The sequence below is a fragment of the Mastigoproctus giganteus genome, chromosome 1, assembly GCF_048544385.1.
Source record: "Mastigoproctus giganteus isolate SK-2022 chromosome 1, ASM4854438v1, whole genome shotgun sequence".
Classification (NCBI taxonomy): Eukaryota; Metazoa; Arthropoda; class Arachnida; order Uropygi; family Thelyphonidae; genus Mastigoproctus; species Mastigoproctus giganteus.
Genome location: NC_143575.1, coordinates 27,294,507 through 27,313,573, shown reverse-complemented (window position 1 = coordinate 27,313,573; position 19,067 = coordinate 27,294,507). Strand labels below are relative to the sequence as shown.

The following is a 19,067-nucleotide window of genomic DNA, read 5'->3' as shown; positions in this document are numbered from 1 at the left end:
TCAATTTTCCAGATCCTGTTGCAGTAGCATACTATCATTACTGTCATTAACAACCCTGCCAACCTTCATATCGTCTGCAAACTTAGACATTAACTCTGATATACTTCATCAATATCATTGATAAATACCGAAAACAACGAGCCCAACACCGAACCCTGGGAGAATCCACTAATAACATTAGTCCACAAAGAACAGTGTCCATTGATAACCACTCTCTGTCTTCTCCCACTCAAACATCCTTTTACCCATTGTAGCAGCTTTCCCTTAATGCTATTCTGCTCCAATTTGTACAGTAGTCTTCCATGTGCCACAGTATAAAAAGATTTTCAAAAATCAAAGTATATGATACAAAAATAATTCTTTGCATCCAGTTCCTTTGTAACCACATCATAGTATCCAATCAGATTTGTCAGACAAGACTTCTCCATAACAAAACCATGCCATGTCTGATCTACAACTGCAGTCTTGTCTAGATGATCCTTCAGTTCTTCTTTAACAAGCGACTCCATTATTTTCCTTGGAACAGAAGTTCCAGGTCTGTAAGGTTTCAGTTCCAAGTCTAACAGTTCTGTAATTACTTGTGTCACCCTTTGATCCCCTTTATGAATTGGGGACATGGTTACACATCTCCAGTCCACGGGGACCTCCCCTGAGTCCAAGAATGCTTTCATAATTATGGCTAAAGGTTTGCTTACTTCCTTTGCTGCCTCCTTTAATATAACTGGAGAGATCCCATCCACCCCAGGTGCCTTTCTTATATTCAACTTCAAAAATTTCTCCTCCACTTTGCTCTTAGTTATTACTAAATTATTTAGCTCCTTTCTAGAGTTTGATAAGCTTCTAGCCTCCACTTCCCTACAGACATTCTTCATGTGTGAATGTAGATGCAAAATACTCATTCAGCTTGTCAGTTACCTCAGCAGGATCATCAACAATCGAACCATTGATATCAAGTGAAACAATCTGATTCATCCCTTTCCTTCTAGAGTTTACTTAAGTAAAGAAGCCGCTGCTGGTTTTCTTTGCATTCTTTGCTAAAGATTTCTCATAACCTGCCTTTGCTTGCCTAAACTCCTTTGTGACTTGATTATTGGTAAGCTTATATCTACCATAGTCTTCTGTGTCAAGTGATAATTGATATGTATCCCATGCATTTTTCTTCTCTGCCACAAGTCTCAATAGCTCATCTGCCATCCATTTAGGCCTAAACTTTGAACGGTATTACTTAGTTGGGACAAAAAGCCCAGTAGCTTCCAAGATTACGTCCTTGAATGCTTCTCATTTAGAAGTTGCTGTTAGTAACATCAATTGGTCCCATTGTATAGAACCTGTCTGAAACCACTGTAGTCACCTTTACGAAAGCAAAAACTCTTCCCTTTACCTTTGATGGTAGTTAAATCTTTAGGTAAATCCCACGTCAAAATATTGTGATCTCTGCCACCTAGTGGTTCCTTTATCTACAGATTATTAATGCATGAAGAATCACTGCTGATAATCAGATCAGGAGTATTCCTCTAGTTGCCTCTCAAATATGCTGCTGTAGAAAACAATGATCCAGTAAATCGACAAAAGCACTTGCTAGTGTGCAAGTGCCAACCCACAAGTTCCAGTCAATATCTGGGAAGTTAAAATCCCCCATTATAAGACAATCTGGTTTACTGTCCCACTTTATTTCTCTGTACAATTGTTCATTATACACATCTGAGTCATTAGGTCTATAACACTCTCCTACTCTCACTTTTGCTTTCTCAGTGCTTATGTCAAACCAAACTGACTCAAATTGAGCTGTCCACCAATATTAACTGGCTGCATTTCCTTAGATTTTAGGTGTTTCTTAACTAATAGCATAATCCCTCCTCCCTCCCTTCCTTTCCTATATATCCTTTCTGTACATATTGTACTCCCCAAATTCAGATTCTGCATTCCTTATATATCAGGCACCATATCTCTGGTATTCCAACAATATCTGTCTTTCTGCAACAATATCTTGATGTCTTGACCAGCACCACAAATTCATCAGTTTATTTACTAAACTCCTAGCATCGGTGTACATTTAACTGTGTTAGTTATCCTAACACAGCCCATGTATTTACTTCTTTTACTTGTTTTATGATGACTCCCAGTAGTCAGTAGTCCTGGAAATCCCCAGCACCTTACTTTCCTGGCTGCTGCTCATTCCAGTAGAAGTAGTGCAAGAATCACTTTCTCCTCTGCCTGCGACTACTGTTAATCTATTAGTCTGTGAATCGCCCCCCCCCCAAAGCTAGCAGTTTTCTGACCTGCCTAACACTGCCTCAAAAGCATCAGCAACTATTATGAAGTATTATGAGCATCTTCATGGGAGATAACTTTATTTCCAGATTAATGAGAATGATGTTTTAAATTCCATTGTTATCAAATTTTAGATCTTAAATTGGCTTTGTCAAAACTGAAAAATTATATTTCTTTTAGACCAAATCAGATTCTCTTGATCTGCTTTAAAAAACAGTTCTCTATACCTGTTCTCCTATTCTTTTCTTTTATTATTTTATCTCTTACTCCAAACAGGAATCTGGCCTAATCATTTCAAGCATATTAATGTCACACCCTTTCACAAAGCCAAATGAAAAGGTATGGAAAACTATAGACCCGTTAGTTTTCTCAACTCAATTCTTTACAGTAAATGTATCTGCAAAAGTGCCATACAGAGTACTGTTAAAGGTGGTAGTTAATGTAATATTTTGTCTTTTTGGTGAATAAAGTGATGTTTATTTATTATTATTGCAAAAAAATGAAAAAAAAAAAATGACAGTAGGAGCTTAAGGGTCTTCTTGCATAATAAATGAGAATAAAACATGTCATGTTGAAAAATTGTTAAAAAAAAAATAAATAAAATATATTATTTCTCCTTCCCAAGATATACTATACACAGTTGATGAACCAAATACCAGAACTTATCCATAATCATGTCACTGAAATTCATATTAATGTCACACCCTTTCACAAAGCCAAATGAAAAGATGTGGAAAACTATAGACCCGTTAGTTTTCTCAACTCTGTTCTTTACAGTAAATGTATCTTCAAAAGTGCCATACAGAGTACTGTTAAAGGTGGTAGTTAATGTAATCTTTTGTCTTTTTGGTGAATAAAGTGATGTTTATTTATTATTATTGCAAAAAAATGAAAAAAATTATAGTAGGAGCTTAACAGTCTTCTTGCATAATAAATGGGAATAAAACATGTCATGTTGAAAAATTGTTAAAAAAAATAAATAAAATATATTATTTCTCCTTCCCAAGATATACTATACACATTTGATGAACCAAATGCCAGAACTTATCGATAATCATGTCACTGAAATTCATATTAATGTCACACTAGTTTCTTTAACAATACATTTCTTATAATAGTCCTTGGTCCTTGAGGTTGTCACAGACATTCTCTCAGATTTGCGAGACAAGCTGTACTTGCTACCTGGGAGTCAAAAATGCTGATGGAACTGATATTCGGGTGATACTCAAGTCAAGTGGATCCAATTTCGGCGAAGTCCGGACAGTCTGTGACAGCCAAATCCTCTGCTTGCACCTTCAAAATGGTGGGACTGTTAGTAATCCTGGGTATAACCTCCATGCACAAGTACATGGTGGGTGACCAACTAGGTGTGAACCAACGTAAGCAGGGGTCAAGGTGTGGCACCCACACCACATGGAGGAACGCCGTCCCTCTATGTTACCAGGCAGTACTAGGTGGTAGATGACTCTCATCAACCGGTGCAATACCACCACTTTGCTTATTGGAGGCTTCAAGTGGTGGAACCCATGTTTAGTCTCTAGAGCTAAGTTTCGGTCAACCATTCCCTATCTCTTCCATCATGCAGTATGATTAATGACTTTTGAGGTTATGATGAACATTGTGGCGTGACCCAATATTCCTTACATTTCGAGGGTACAGCTCTAAAACGGTGTTCACAGGCTACCCGCTAGTTAGTACATCGGACCGAACCTATTGGTAACTCTCTAGGAGGCTTCCAGATCAGCTAGTGTATAATCTTGTTACCTCTACTCTGCCAGATAGTGACTGGAGGGAGTCCGAGTAGTGTGTATGCGGGGGAGCATTGTCGAGGCCACGTTATATCAAGGATCTGGGTATATTCTTATCCTATGTATGCCCTATCCAAAAATTTCATTACTTCATACAGCATGTCCCACCCACTTTTTCTTACTATTGAATACACCATGAATTTTCAAACTAATAGAGCAAGCTTATCTGCGAAAAGATCCCAAGCACTTCCTAATTCATTTCACAAATATACGTGGTCTCAGTTCTAATCTCAACGATGTCCATTTCCACTTGCAGTCTTCCAAACCCCATGTACTTTTTCTGACAGAATCTCAGTTATCGGTTGATTCAACTACTGATTATCTCAGATGCCCAAATTATTCGCTGTATGATTCCTTTCGCCTCAAAGGTGGTACTCGTGCATATGTCCATTCTGATATTCCCTGTCAGAGACTTGGCAATTTGGAATCTCTTCTCTGGCTTAAAATCTCTCTACCTCATTGTGTCAAATTTATCTGTTGTCTCTACCGTTCTCCAAATTCCACTAATCACTTGACTTCCTCTCTTTGCAACTTGACTTTCTCCAGTCCAACTTCCCTAACAGCGAGGTAATTTTCCTTGGTGATTTTAATGTTCGCAACTCCAGCTGGCTTCCGTTTTCTAATCACACCGACCCAGCTGGTCGAGATGCTGAGGCTTTTGCAATTACTAATGACCTTGCACAGATTGTTCATTTACCTACAAGAATACCTGATAATTCTAATCATACAGCCAATACGCTTGATCTTTTTCTCACAAACAACCCTTCTAAGTACATAGTCGAAGTGAGAGGTCCTTTAGGCACTTCAGATCACAACTTGTTGATTGTCTCTTCTCCAATGGAACCTTTATCTCATGGCTATTCCCAACCTCGTGTTGTTTGGCATTACAGGAATGCAAAATGAGTTGACCTGCGAGACTTCTATTCTTCTTTTCCTTGGTCAGATTACTGTTTCAAAACTTCTGATGTCAACATTTGCTCAGATCGTGTTAGCAAAATTATTCTTGCAGGAATGGAATCCTTTATCCCACACTCCACTTTAAAATCTCGTCCTTTATTTAAACCTTGGTTTTCCAATAAATGTGCTAAGGCTGTTCAAGAGAAGGATGTTGCATATCGTAATTGGCTTGTTTCTAATTCTCCAGTTTCATTTTCTGCCTACACCAAAGCTTGCAACAATTGTAAAGCAGTTATTAATCAGTCCAAACTAGAGTTTGAACAGGCTAAGAGTAGAAAACTTGCTTCTTGCCCTAATGGTAGCCGAGCATTCTGGTCCCTTGCCAAAGCTATTGGCCGCAAGTTGTGCACATCTCTGCTCCCACCTCTGTCCAAACCAGATGGTTCTGTTGTCACTTTAGCCAAGGATAAAGCTGACCTGCTAGCATCCCATTTTTCTTCCAGCTGATGTATTAATGATCTTGGTAAAACACCTCCCACCATTCCCAACATGCTCCATTCAATGCCTCCTGTTCGCAACTCCAGGTCCCGATGATATTTATCCACTTGTTCTCAAAACCAGTGCTCCTGAACTTACTCCTATTCTTTGCTGCCTTTTTTCACTTTCTTATTCCAAAGGCGTTTTTCCTTCTGTTTGGAAATTTGCTCATATCCAGCCAGTTCCTAAAAAGGGTGACAAATCCCTCTCATTCAACTATCATCACATTGCAATTACTTCTACTCTTTCTAAAGTAATGGAGAAATCAGTTAACTGCCAACTCTTAAACTACCTAGAAACCTTCCGTCTAATCAAAGATCGCCAGTATGGATTCCGTCAGTGTCGATCCACTGGTGATATTCTTGCTTATGTTACCCATTTATGGATTAATTCAATGAAAAGGTTTGCAAGTAGTTGCTCTTGACATCTCAAAGGCTTTCGATCGTGTTTGGCATAAAGGTCTTCTAAACAAGTTTCCATCTTATTGTTTGCCAACTGTTTTTTGTAATTGGTTATCCAGTTTTCTCTGTGATCGCTCACTGAGGGTGATGGTAGATGGCTCTCTGTCTTCTAACTTCTCCACTAATGCTGGTGTCAAGGTTCAGTTTTTTCCCCCACTCTTTTCCTCTTGTATATTAATGACCTTCTTCCATTGACTAGAAATCCTATCCATAGTTTTGCCGATGATAGCACATTGCCTTCCACTTTCCATTTTGAGAAAACTTGTCCTGCTCAATCAGCTTCAATTTCTCGAAAATCCGCTACCAATTCCTTAAATGCCGATCCGAGTTGAGAACAGGAGGCATTCCAGTAGGGCAAAGACAACTTAGTTCATTTCAACCCTTCTAAAACTCAGTCTTGTCTTATATCTCGCAAAAAGGATTCTTCTGCTCCTATGCTTATCTTTAGTGACACTCCGATTTCTAGGAAAAATTATATTTCTCTTTTGGGGATTACTCTGACTTCTAATCTCTCTTGGCACAAACACATTACAAATATTGCTTCCTCTGCATCTAAAAAACTTGGTTTTCTCTTTCGCTCTCGGTGTTACTTTTCTTCCAAACAGCTGCTCATTCTGTATAAATCGCAAATCCGCCCTGCCATGGAATATTGTTCCCACATCTGGGGTGGTGCCCCCAAAACCTCTCTCAGGCTTCTTGATTTCATTCAGAAGAGGGCAGTTAGGTTAATTAATGATTCATCTCTAACAGAGTCTCTCCACTCGCTCTCTCATAGATGTACTGTTTCTGCTGCATGCCTCTTCTACAGATACTTCCATGGGCACTGTTCTTCTGAATTGGCTTCTATAATTCCCACTCTCTCTTTCAAAACAGTCCGAACACGTGCCGCCGCCAACCAACATCCATTTACTGTCCAACTTCAAACTCACAGAACCAACTTTTCATCTTCCTCGTTTATTCATTCAACTGCTGTTTTCTGGAACAACCTTCCTTCCCACGTATTTTCTGAAAATTACAGTCTACAGAAGTTCAAGTCCAGTGTCAACAAATATCTTCTTTCGTCTTCTCAACCTCCAATCCAAGCACGGTACTAAGTACTATAGGTTCTAATACCTCTTGTGTTTGGGGTTTACATTAAAAAAAAAATAAAAATAATAGATAAATGACCTCTATGCTTTTAACCACCCCAATTGTTTTGGCAGCTTGCTTTTTTTCAGGCAGCATATTTAAGGGAAAATGCAAGCTAAATATACAGGTAATCCCCACACTATGAACTACAACCCTTTAAGATGGTATTATAGTATAATTCCAATTATCTTAAAATTTTTGCACTTCTATTTTTCCCCTAATTTTACTCAAAGAAATTGACACATTTAATATTTAACTGTAAGAAAGAAAACTATCACATGAATATAATAAAATCATGTGTCAGCATGAGTCAATTCATAAAGTATTATGAATGAAGCAAAGAAGAGTAAATTAAAACTGTCAGTTCTGTGTAATACCATCCAGACTTACTTGATGTATACAAACTTCATTGCTTAAAAAAAAAAAAAAAAAAAAACCTACATCACCATAACATAAATTACACTGAACAACAAATTCTATGTCATACCTTGTTACAGGCATGAAAGTAAGTTTAGAAATGGAACAGCAAATCAGCGGCATTGCTGGTTGAAGGCACTGCTAAATCCAATGCTTGGTTGTCTTTTAAGCAATCTTGATAGTCTTTTTTGTTCTCGCACACTCATTGCTACCATCGTCTTTATTTTTCTTAGGTCTTGTTGCATAATTCCCTTCTATCTCTCTCTCTCTCTCAGGGTAATTCAGAAATTTTTTTTTTTTTTTTGGCTGGTGCAGCATAAGCCTCTGCTTCCTTGCACCAATAAGGCTAATAATAAATGTTGGATTAGGACTGATGGGTTTTCTTGGACACCGAGTGATAGAATTTAGTCATTCACTTAAGTGAACCCAATTTTCCATGACATATTTTGTTCTCTTCATTTCATATTGTTGCTTAAGTGAACCCAATTTTCCATGACATATTTTGTTCTCTTCATTTCATATTGTTTAGTTTAGCTACAGATTCGGTTAGAATATTATCGGCCTGAAACTGTGCAATTTATTATTTTCCTCAGTTTTTTTTATGGTAAAATGTCAATGAAAAGAAACAGCACTGAAATGGGCAGAAAACCAGGAAGAAAGCAATATAATCAAATTGATATTAGGGAACTTTAGAGATTTAGCAGCAAAAAAAATGTCACAACAAACGAAACAAAAAAAAAAAAAAAAGGGAACATTGTTTTAAAAAATTATTTAAAATTTTTTTCCACAAAATTTGCAGTACAATTCCTATCTGAAATACATACATATGTAAATGTGCTAATTTTTATGTATAAGTTGTTATTATTGCAGTATTTTTGTTTTTTTAATTAAATATATATTCGAGGTTTTTTTCACGCTATTTAAAGGCTTTTTTCTTTTACCTTAATACATTATAACAGAATTTATGAATTCTTTTATGAACTCGTAAAATAAAATTCTTTTATTTTTTACGTTCGATTACCCGGAAGAAGTCTGACATTAGTTATTCCGGATAACTGATGCTCTACTGTACATTGCTTTCGGATGGGGGGGGGGCGTCCTTCGTCAGTTGTTGAAGGACTCCCCCCGTCCGAAAGGTATGTATTACTTTCCTGTATTTTTATCTGTGTTTTTGTTCGTAGTCAGCATTTTTTTTTTATTTTTTACCTGCACCACTTTCTTTTCTTTCCGTTTTGCTCTGTGGCACAATACTTTATTGAATATAAATCCAGAGCACATAGGCCTTTTGTATCATATTACAGTAAAAATGATGAATATTATATGATATAAATTCGAATAGGTGAACAATTCTTAAATGAATTGATTTATACAGATATCTAATAACAACGAAAGAGAGAATTGTAATTATATATTTATTCACATAAGAAAAAGACGAAAGCTACACGTGGTCATAATAATACTTAAATAATCTTAAATATAATAATAACAAGAAAATGGGATATTTTTTTCTGTTACCTAGTGGACTGGTTGTTTCGTTTATGAAAATATGTTTGTTTGTTTCGGTTTTTTATGGCGCAAAACAACTATGGTTATATTGCGCCACATCACATGTAAATATGTACTTATGATACATCTCTTTCTACAAGTCTTCTGAACGCTTTCGCGTAGCAATGAACATTTCGTTAAAAAATTAAGTGCAGTTTCTTGCCCTTAATTTTTTAAAGAAAAATTTACAGTTAATGATAATTTGTCCCCGCTCACATAGTCTTTCCTATCAGCAAACGCGGAACGGTAGATGTCGTTGTGTGTCAGAACGGTCTGGCAGCGAAATTGATCGAATATCTTTTTTTCCTCCCCTATCTCTCAGTGCTTTCGTGCAAGTGCTGAGCATCATCCATTGTAAAAACAGGCGGTAAGTGAGGAAACGCGATTAACCTCCCTACTCCCTAGCTTGTTTGGTGTAAATAACTTACTCATGCAACGGGAGCACGCTCATTTCTTAACCACTTAATTGGTTCAGCTTCGTTCTGCCAACAGTACAGCGAGCAGCTTTTCCGCTATTGATTAGTCCTACTGAAAGCGGATATCGCAGTTGGTATACGACTATATGCGACATAGAAAGTAGATTATGTGTTTTTACTCCCTTTGGCACTTTATTAAAATTTCTAGCGTGGAACATATGATTAAATTGCTTCGAAGACCGTCATTCAACTTAACTTTTATCTGGAGTTATTATTATTCACATTTCAAGAGAGGATTTCTCTGCTTGGCGCATCTCGAAATTAATCCCGAGTTGAAACTTAAAATACAGTAGTTCTGTCATCGGCCCTTCCTAATGTCGCTTGTGTAGTTGTAAACAGGGTTGTGACAGAGCTAAGTGTCCTACTCGGTGTTTGTCCGTATCAACGCTTGAGTTATACAGTCGCGCCTATCCAATATCCGAGGTTACTGAATGTTTTGAAGTCGTAAAGAAATTCGAATCGAGTAAGGATTTCTATTATTATTTTGAAATGCCTAATCAAAGCAACAAACGAATGGCAGGGATATTCACGGTTTAGAAAGAAAGTCATCTTGTTATGAATAACAAAGTAACGTACATCATTTACAAATACCTTATATGTATTTTCGTTAGGATGCGTTCAAATGTAATTAAAATTATCTAAAAGATACCGTAAGTAACCACTATAGTTTGCACTTTCGAATTTTCATTATGTTATAGTTATTTTTCGTGTTCAAATAAATTTTACAAATTTTTCAATGTAAAGTTAACTTCATATCTAAATTATTTTCTTTGTCATTTATCAGGTTTGTTTTCTAAAACATGATCTTCCTGGTGGCTTTCCTGCAAAACATGCTTTGCAGGAAAGTTACAGTAATAATACAAAAGTCATATTTCTGAAAGTTCATACTTTCAAAATTGAATGAAATATTCTGAAATGCATAATTTGTTAGGAATTAAATTGCATCATTAACTGTGTAAATTGTTTGAGTGATCTGTAACAAACAGTTATCACCAATTAAAATCCCTCCCACACTAAGGTGGTGGATTCTCCTTTTGTAAAGGTTTTATGCAAATTAGTTATTAAATATTTGTTATGGTGTGTATGTCCAGTGTTAATGAACTGTTAATCTTTGCATAATTATTTGTTCAAAGTTATAATTAGTAATAATTATTTTTGTATTATCTACTAATGGAATGACTTTCTTTTAAGAAAGTAATATAAAGAGAAAAATACCCTGTGATGAAACCATTTATTAAGATTTTAAGAATACTACCAGTTTACTAATACTGTATAAAAATTACTGTGTATTTTCTATATTATAAAAACTAAAAATATATTTTTTCTTCCTGTTCTGGTTTAAAAATGTAAATGCCTTTGCTTATTTGGTGAAAGGAAATTGCCTTACTGTTTTCTGAATACTTCCACTTTCTGGAAAGTGGAATAATGAATTTCATTGTACACTTGTATTGATCTTTCAATTGAAAACTTTAAAAATGTAACCACTAGTAAAACATTTCTTATTTCTTATGCATTTTTCTCTGTCTTCCTTCTTTCTTTCTCCCTCTTTAAGAATACAACAGATTTGAAGCAAAAATACATGATCTAAGAGAACAGATGTTGAATACATCAGGAAGTTTACGAACTTCTCAGAAGCGATCTCTCTTTGTAAGGTAAATTTTAAATATTCATATACTTCACCGAATTGTTATTTATAACTCTTAATGTCATCTGTCTATGTGTGAGCAATAATGGATTTAAAGTTGTTACACTTTTACAATATAGAGATACTTGAATAAATATTCCTCAAATTAAACATGTTCTTAATTTAATAAAGAAAAGTAAAAACTAATGTAAAGAGCTGTATTCTTTGCAGACATAAACAACAGAATTTTTAACTGCAACATAAGATTGTATGTTACCATATCCCTTTAATTTTTATTAAAGGTAAGGTTACTTAAAGAATGGCTACTGCTGAATACTAATCAGGTAAATTGGAGTTTTGTTGTTATATGCTTTTCTTATCTATGACTATTACCTTCCAGGCAGATTGGCTTTTTTCTGTTGCACAGTACTTAAGTATTACATGTGCAGAAGATATTTCTTGAAGCACAGGAAATCATTGTCAAACCATGCAATGAATCCAAGCTTACAGGAGTTAACTGAATTTATTAAAGAATGTAGGAAAAAAAGTACATCCAATGAGAAATCTTCAAATAGACTTAGTGACTTGATCAAAACAAGATACCCCATCCCCCAGTCAGTGCATTCTGTAAACATTGTCAAACCTCTCTGATGAAGCACAGTCAGTTCTCATTTTTGTTTGGACAAGTTTACAATAAGCTCACCCAAATAGGATAATTGTCTGTTTTCACTCACTGGTTATTTACAGAATTAGGATCCCTTGTACATTGGACTGCTAAAATGAAATGAACAATTAGATAGCCTGTTTCCAATAACCCATAAAATTTCATTGCTAGTAGTGTGAAATGAAGGTATTTCTGATGGCCTTTCTCCCATTCAGAAACCCAGATTTTTTTTTTTTTTTTCCCTCTAGTGAATACAAATTAATTTCCCAATAGTGAATGTATCTGGATGCAGAAAAATTAGGCTAGATGTAGGGTTTGTAGGACTGAGTGCAAAATATCATTTAAGCCATCAATTAGTATTCAATGGTTTTTTGTTTTTTTTTTTTAATTTTGAGGGTTTTACTAGAAAAGAATAGCGAAAGCTTAAAAAACGGTACTCACCTTGAAATTAATCTGCGATGGTTTACTTAGGTAGCGTGGTTAATGTTTACGTTGAATTGTTAAATTGAAAAATTAAAAGGGAGGGAAGTAAGTAAAGGTTGACTGAGTTAAATGGGCCCAAGGAAACAGAAGTGTACACATCCAATCCTTGGTTGTCATCGAAATAAAAAAAATAAGAATAATTAAAAACTATGTAAGTGAAGCCAATAGTCTTTACGAGGACTTTCGTTAGTTAAAGAACGTCTTCAGTTGGCAATGTGTGGGGAGAGAACGCGTATGGTATTTTAAGAATAAAAAATTATACTCTCGTGATGCCTTTTTTTGACATGTGGGAACTTTAATCTCGAGAGGTTCCAAATTGGGGAAAGATTGAAGGGGAGTTTAGAATTCAGAATTTGGAGGTTAGAGTGGTGCTTGTACCAGTCAATAACTAGAGCTTCATATTGAAGTATTCTGTAGCTGGATTTTAGTTTAACGATGGAAATGGCAGAATCGATGAGCGGGTTGTGGTTGTGAGTCTGGGCATGAGTTGTAAGTTCTGTGACAGATTGGTTAGACGTGAGACTATGGAAATGGTAGTATGCACGGGTGTTGGATGTTTTTGATGAGCCAAATTTGGTAGTGGTACTTCCGATATAACATGTGTTGCAGTTTGGTTGACAATTAATGAGGTATATAATATTATTAAGGTCGTTTGTAGAATATTTGTATGTGTCTTTATAGGTGCTGAAGAAGGATCCTAATTTGTTGTAGGTGGAAAAAACAAGGGAGATATCAGTGTTGTTAAATAGGCGTCGGAACTGTCCTGCTAGTTCATTGTGGTAAGGGAGGACTATGCGGATGTTAGTTTTATTTTTGTCTTTGGTTGGGATGTTAGATTTAATTTTATTTTTAGCGTGAAGGATTGTATTTAAAATGAGTTGGTGGGGGTAACCTCTGGATATAAATTTGTCGGTAATATACTGTATTTCATTGTGAAGGTCGGTGGGTGAGGAACTGTACTAAAATTATACATGCGCTATGCCGACGACATTCTTGTAGTAGGCAACAGACCCATTATTAATAACCTCTTCGTAAAACTTAACTCTGTACATGATAGACTTAAATTCACCCTTGAAATTGGACAGAACAATCAGATAAATTGCCTTAATCTCACTATCTATATAACAGGCACAAAATTAAATACGAAAATTTTCAGGAAAAATACAAACACCGGTAAATACTTACATTTTGCTTCTCATCACCCTCTAAACACTAAAAAGGCAGTTTTATATAACCAAATTCACAATGCACTAAAGTACAGTTCCTCACCCACCGACCTTCACAATGAAATACAGTATATTACCGACAAATTTATATCCAGAGGTTACCCCCACCAACTCATTTTAAATACAATCCTTCACGCTAAAAATAAAATTAAATCTAACATCCCAACCAAAGTCAAAAATAAAACTAACATCCGCATAGTCCTCCCTTACCTCAATGAACTAGCAGGACAGTTCCGACGCCTATTTAACAACACTGATATCTCCCTTGTTTTTTCCACCTACAACAAATTAGGATCCTTCTTCAGCACCTATAAAGACACATACAAATATTCTACAAACGACCTTAATAATATTATATACCTCATTAATTGTCAACCAAACTGCAACACATGTTATATCGGAAGTACCACTACCAAATTTGGCTCATCAAAAACATCCAACACCCGTGCATACTACCATTTCCATAGTCTCACGTCTAACCAATCTGTCACAGAACTTACAACTCATGCCCAGACTCACAACCACAACCCGCTCATCGATTCTGCCATTTCCATCGTTAAACTAAAATCCAGCTACAGAATACTTCAATATGAAGCTCTAGTTATTGAATGGTACAAGCACCACTCTAACCTCCAAATTCTGAATTCTAAACTCCCCTTCAATCTTTCCCCAATTTGGAACCTCTCGAGATTAAAGTTCCCACATGTCAAAAAAAGGCATCACGAGAGTATAATTTTTTATTCTTAAAATACCATACGCGTTCTCTCCCCACACATTGCCAACTGAAGACGTTCTTTAACTAACGAAAGTCCTCGTAAAGACTATTGGCTTCACTTACATAGTTTTTAATTATTCTTATTTTTTTTATTTCGATGACAACCAAGGATTGGATGTGTACACTTCTGTTTCCTTGGGCCCATTTAACTCAGTCAACCTTTACTTACTTCCCTCCCTTTTAATTTTTCAATTTAACAATTCAACGTAAACATTAACCACGCTACCTAAGTAAACCATCGCAGATTAATTTCAAGGTGAGTACCGTTTTTTAAGCTTTCGCTATTCTTTTCTAGTCTACTAACACGGTACTTGAAGATTTCTAAAAATTTCGTTTTGAGGGTTTTTTAATAAAAATTTAATAAAGTAAATAGTTATATCATTAGAAGGATCTGAGGCATAATTATACTTATAAACTTAAACACATTTTTTGAAAAAAATTTTGAAGAAAGCATATGTTCCAATAAAATGTGATTCTTTTAGTATTTATAGGAATATCTATTGATCTAGAAACATGATTGATATATGCAGTATTCATTTGTTAGAGTTTTGGCTAATCCAAGTGCAGTCTACCTCTCACACCCACCCTACCTAGACATCTGGTAATATCCATTTCAGGAATTTTCACCACATAATTACTTAATTCATTAGTTTGCTATGATGTGACAGAAAATCACTAGATACAAATACAACTGAACTATAAGGCACTTTAGGACCCTTGCTTAGCTGTATTCATCAAACAGTAGTGGTTGTAGACTTCCAAGTTCATTGGGCAGATTTTTATGACCTCCAAATAGTTGATGATTTATTCTAAAATATGAAATTAAAGAACACTGCATTCTGCAAAGAATTTTTAATTTTGGAAAATTAATGAAACAAATATACATTAAGTGGCCACTTTATTAAGTACACCTATCCTTTTCATTAATTCGTGCACTCCTTCTGTAGCATCATGTGGTCACATACATAGGAATTTTGTAGAAAGATTTTAGTTTAAGTGAGTTTGATTATGGCATAGTAGTTGGTGCCACTGAGTGTCTCAGAAACTGCAACCCTCCTGGGATTTTCATATATGAATATGCTTTGGGTGTGTCTAAGATTGGACCAGTAGTAAAATAACATACATCTAATGGTGATCCTGTGGTCAAAAACCAGCTAGTTGGTGCAGGAGGCCATTTGGGGCTGACAAGACTTGTGCAGGCTAATAGAAAGGCTATAGTTAACTGTGATAATCAGAGTCATTTCAGATTGCACAACCTGTCATGCCTTGTCATAGACATGGGTATTGCAGGCTGATGACTGAACTGGGTTCCACTTCTGTCAGGGAAAAACAAGGTGTGGAGCTTACACAATGCTCAGCAACATTAACATTGGAATGTATAGGATTGGAAAAAAATTAATGTGGTCTAATAAATCCTGGCTCCTGCTGTTTCTTGCTGATGGGAGGACTAGAATACATAGAAACGGCGAGTTGATGGACTCATCTTGCCATGTGCTAACAATATTGGATAGTGATGGGGGAGAGTTTTCACGGTGCACATTGGGACTCCTGATCTAGTGCAACCAAGGGTTGAATGCCACAGATTATCTGAAAATTGTTTCCAGCCAGTTACATCCTTTTGTGGCTATAGCAGATCCACCTGAAAATGGATTCTTCCTTGAGGATAATGGTGCACCATGTCACAAGGCCAGAATTGTACAGAATTAGTTCTAGGAACATTAGAGTGAATTGAGCTTACTGCAGTGGCTTCCTCAGTTACCACTTTTTAATCCAGTTGAACAGTTATAGGATGTGTTGGAATGCGCTGTCTGGCATATAGATCTGCAACTGTCCAATTTACAACGGTTATAGGAAGCAATTAAGTCAACATGGACCAGCATTCCACACCCTTTTGAAACCTTGTCCATGCTGTGACAAATCCAATCTGAGGAGACCTACTCACTATAAGGTAGGTATTAGTAATGGCAAATGATTCAAGAAAGCAAGCTTGTAAAGTATCAGCCAAAAAAACTTCCCACAAAAAAAGTGGCCACTTTATTAGGTGCACCTTATAAAGTAGCCATTTGGTGTGTATAGCTAAGCTATTTAACTCTCTAAAACAGGGATGGGCAACTTTTTTAGTCAGCGGGCCGAATGAAATTTTCGCATCATGATGCGGGCCGGAATAGATTGAATGATTTAATAAAAAAAATAAATCAGAACCTAAAAAATGTGGCCCCGGGTGCCAAGCGATTGTGACTGAGCGATTTCTCTGTGCTATTACTGCGATTTCTCAAAAGTGATTTATAGTTATTTTGCGTTCTTGACGTTAATAAATCTATTCATTTAAAAACAGCTCTTGTTACAAAAACACTTGTACAGAGCAAGAAAGGAAAGGCACCTTTCTTTATTTCTTCTAGTTTACTACTAACCACTTACTACTTTTCGCTTGGTCACACCAGGCACTGCTCCTGCCTCCCCGTGGTGGGGCCGGTAACCTTGGCAGAAAAGTTCATCTGCCAGGGGCTAAGAGGAGCCAACATGGAACAAAGTATGTTTCCAACTTTAGAGCCGTCGAGCTGTCAGCCAAACACAGAAAATGACCATGATTCGTCGCAAGCAAAGAGGTTGAAAACCAATCCCTCGGCGACAGACTTACCTGCATTCTTAATTATGCACTCACTATCTGACCAGCCTCTCAGTAAGCTATCCCCTTTTTTAATCCAAAAACACCTGGAAAGTATTGCAGGGTCTCCCAAGACGGTTAAGAGACTGCAATCAGGGGACTTACTTATTGAAACTATAAATGGCACACACTCTGAAAAATTACTAAAAAAGACAACTTTCGCTGGTATTCCAGTGAAAGTAACTCCACATGCAACCCTAAATACATCAAAGGGTGTAATATCTTGTTGGGACCTGATGAATGTGACGGAGGAAGAAATTAAAGAAGAGCTTCAGGAACAAAATGTAATTGCTGTAAAAAGAATTATGATAAAAAAAGACAATATTCTCACACCTACCAGAAATATCATTCTTACATTCAACAGTCCAAGCCTACCCTCATCAGTAAAAGCTGGATATCTACTTTGCCGCACTCGTCCTTTCATACCCAATCCGTTGAGATGTTATAAATGCCAGAAGTATGGCCACTCTCAAACAACATGCAGAAGCAACCCAGTTTGTCCCAACTGTGGTTCCTCCGATCACATTCAAAGTGATTGTTCGGTGAAAGAAATGATCTGTCCCAACTGCAAAGGCAACCATCCGGCCTACTCTAAGACATGTGAGAGGTGGAAAACAGAGAAAAAAAATTGTGAAATATAAAGTTGAAAACAGAGTTAGTTATCAGGAGGCTAGAAAATTAATTGCACCGAGTATACCTAACCGTACCTATGCCAATATTACAAAAAAATATCAAACCATTGCCACACAAACCAATGTTACCGTTCCTTCAAACACTTCCATCTCTGACTGGGCTCTGGCTGTCCTCTCTCAGCAACAGTCCAGTGCCGTTAAGCACTCAGACCAAGCAAATAATACGCCTCTCACAATACCAGCAAAATTTCAATCTCTGCCAGTGAATGCCACTACAAATAATGATAGTTCGACTTCGAAAAAGATTATCCAGGACAAATCGATGGAGGCAGAGTATCCATCCAAACAGGAAGATCCAATTCTGGAAATATTTGCTGAAGAAGAGATGGACACTGGTCACCCTTCCTTTCCGAAAAGAGACAAACCAAAGCCAGAACGCCATAAGACAGCCACGTCAGGTACAGCTTCTTCCTCTAAATTCAAATAATGTCTAACATCTTGCAATGGAATTGCAGAGGCTTTCGTGGAAACATTGACGACATCCGTTATTTAATTAATCGCTACTCTCCAGTTGGTTTCTGCCTGCAAGAAACCTATTTAACTCCTCAAATTTCCATTTCCATCAAAAACTACTCGGTCTATAGACAAGATCGAAATACATCTGATTCTGCTCGAGGTGGTGTAGCTATTTTAATTAGTACAAGGATTCCAGCTAAGCAAATTACTCTCCAAACCCAAATCGAAGCTGTTGCTGTGCATCTGATTACTCAAACTGCATTAACTCTAGTCTCAGTCTATCTCCCACCAAACCATCCTTACTCTTATAATGATCTTAAAGAACTTTTATTGCAGCTACCCTCCCCTATCTGCCTGCTAGGGGATTTCAACGGCCACCACCCTTTATGGGGTTCATCTAAATTAGACAGACGCGGCAGATTGATTGAAACTTTACTGGAAAAAGAAAACCTCACTCTTCTTAACAGTGGCTCGCACACTCATATACAGTTACCTAATGGACAGATCTCTGCCATTGACCTATCGATTTGCTCCCCGATATTATTTTCAGCTATGCAATGGTCCACTCTGGATGATCCCATGGGCAGTGACCATTTTCCAATTGTTTGTAATCTGTTGACTACACAACCACCATTAGATGAACCCTGCAGGAAATGGAAATTCTCTAAAGCCAATTGGGCCAAATTTCAATCAGCAATCACTCTTGACAAAAAAACTATTCAATTACAGCCCATAGATGAAGTTACTGATTATATTACATCCCGTCTTTTAGTTGCAGCTAAGTACTCAACTCCATTATCAAATCCCCCGTCCCAACGGCATTTCAACTACTGGTGGAACGAAGAGTGCACAAAAGCAAAGAAGGAAAAAAATAAAGCATTTAATTTATTCCGTCGATCTCCAACCACAGCTAATCTAATTAGATACAAGAAACTAAGGGCA

The 19,067-nt window shown here is 36.7% G+C and overlaps 1 protein-coding gene across 15 annotated transcripts in view; it reads left to right on the top strand.

The window, feature by feature from the left end:
• LOC150090662 (MAGUK scaffold protein DLG1-like) overlaps nucleotides 1-19,067 on the top strand; it is an 800,778-nt gene that overhangs the window by 714,123 nt on the left and 67,588 nt on the right. For all 15 annotated transcript variants that reach the window (XR_016546888.1, XM_090372078.1, XM_090372070.1 and 12 more), the window contains one exon: nucleotides 11,093-11,192. Coding sequence is in view for 14 of the 15 variants with exons in the window: in XM_090372078.1 (XP_090228204.1) it covers nucleotides 11,093-11,192 (100 nt within the window). In the remaining variant the exon portion in view is untranslated. The remainder of the gene's footprint in view (nucleotides 1-11,092; nucleotides 11,193-19,067) is intronic.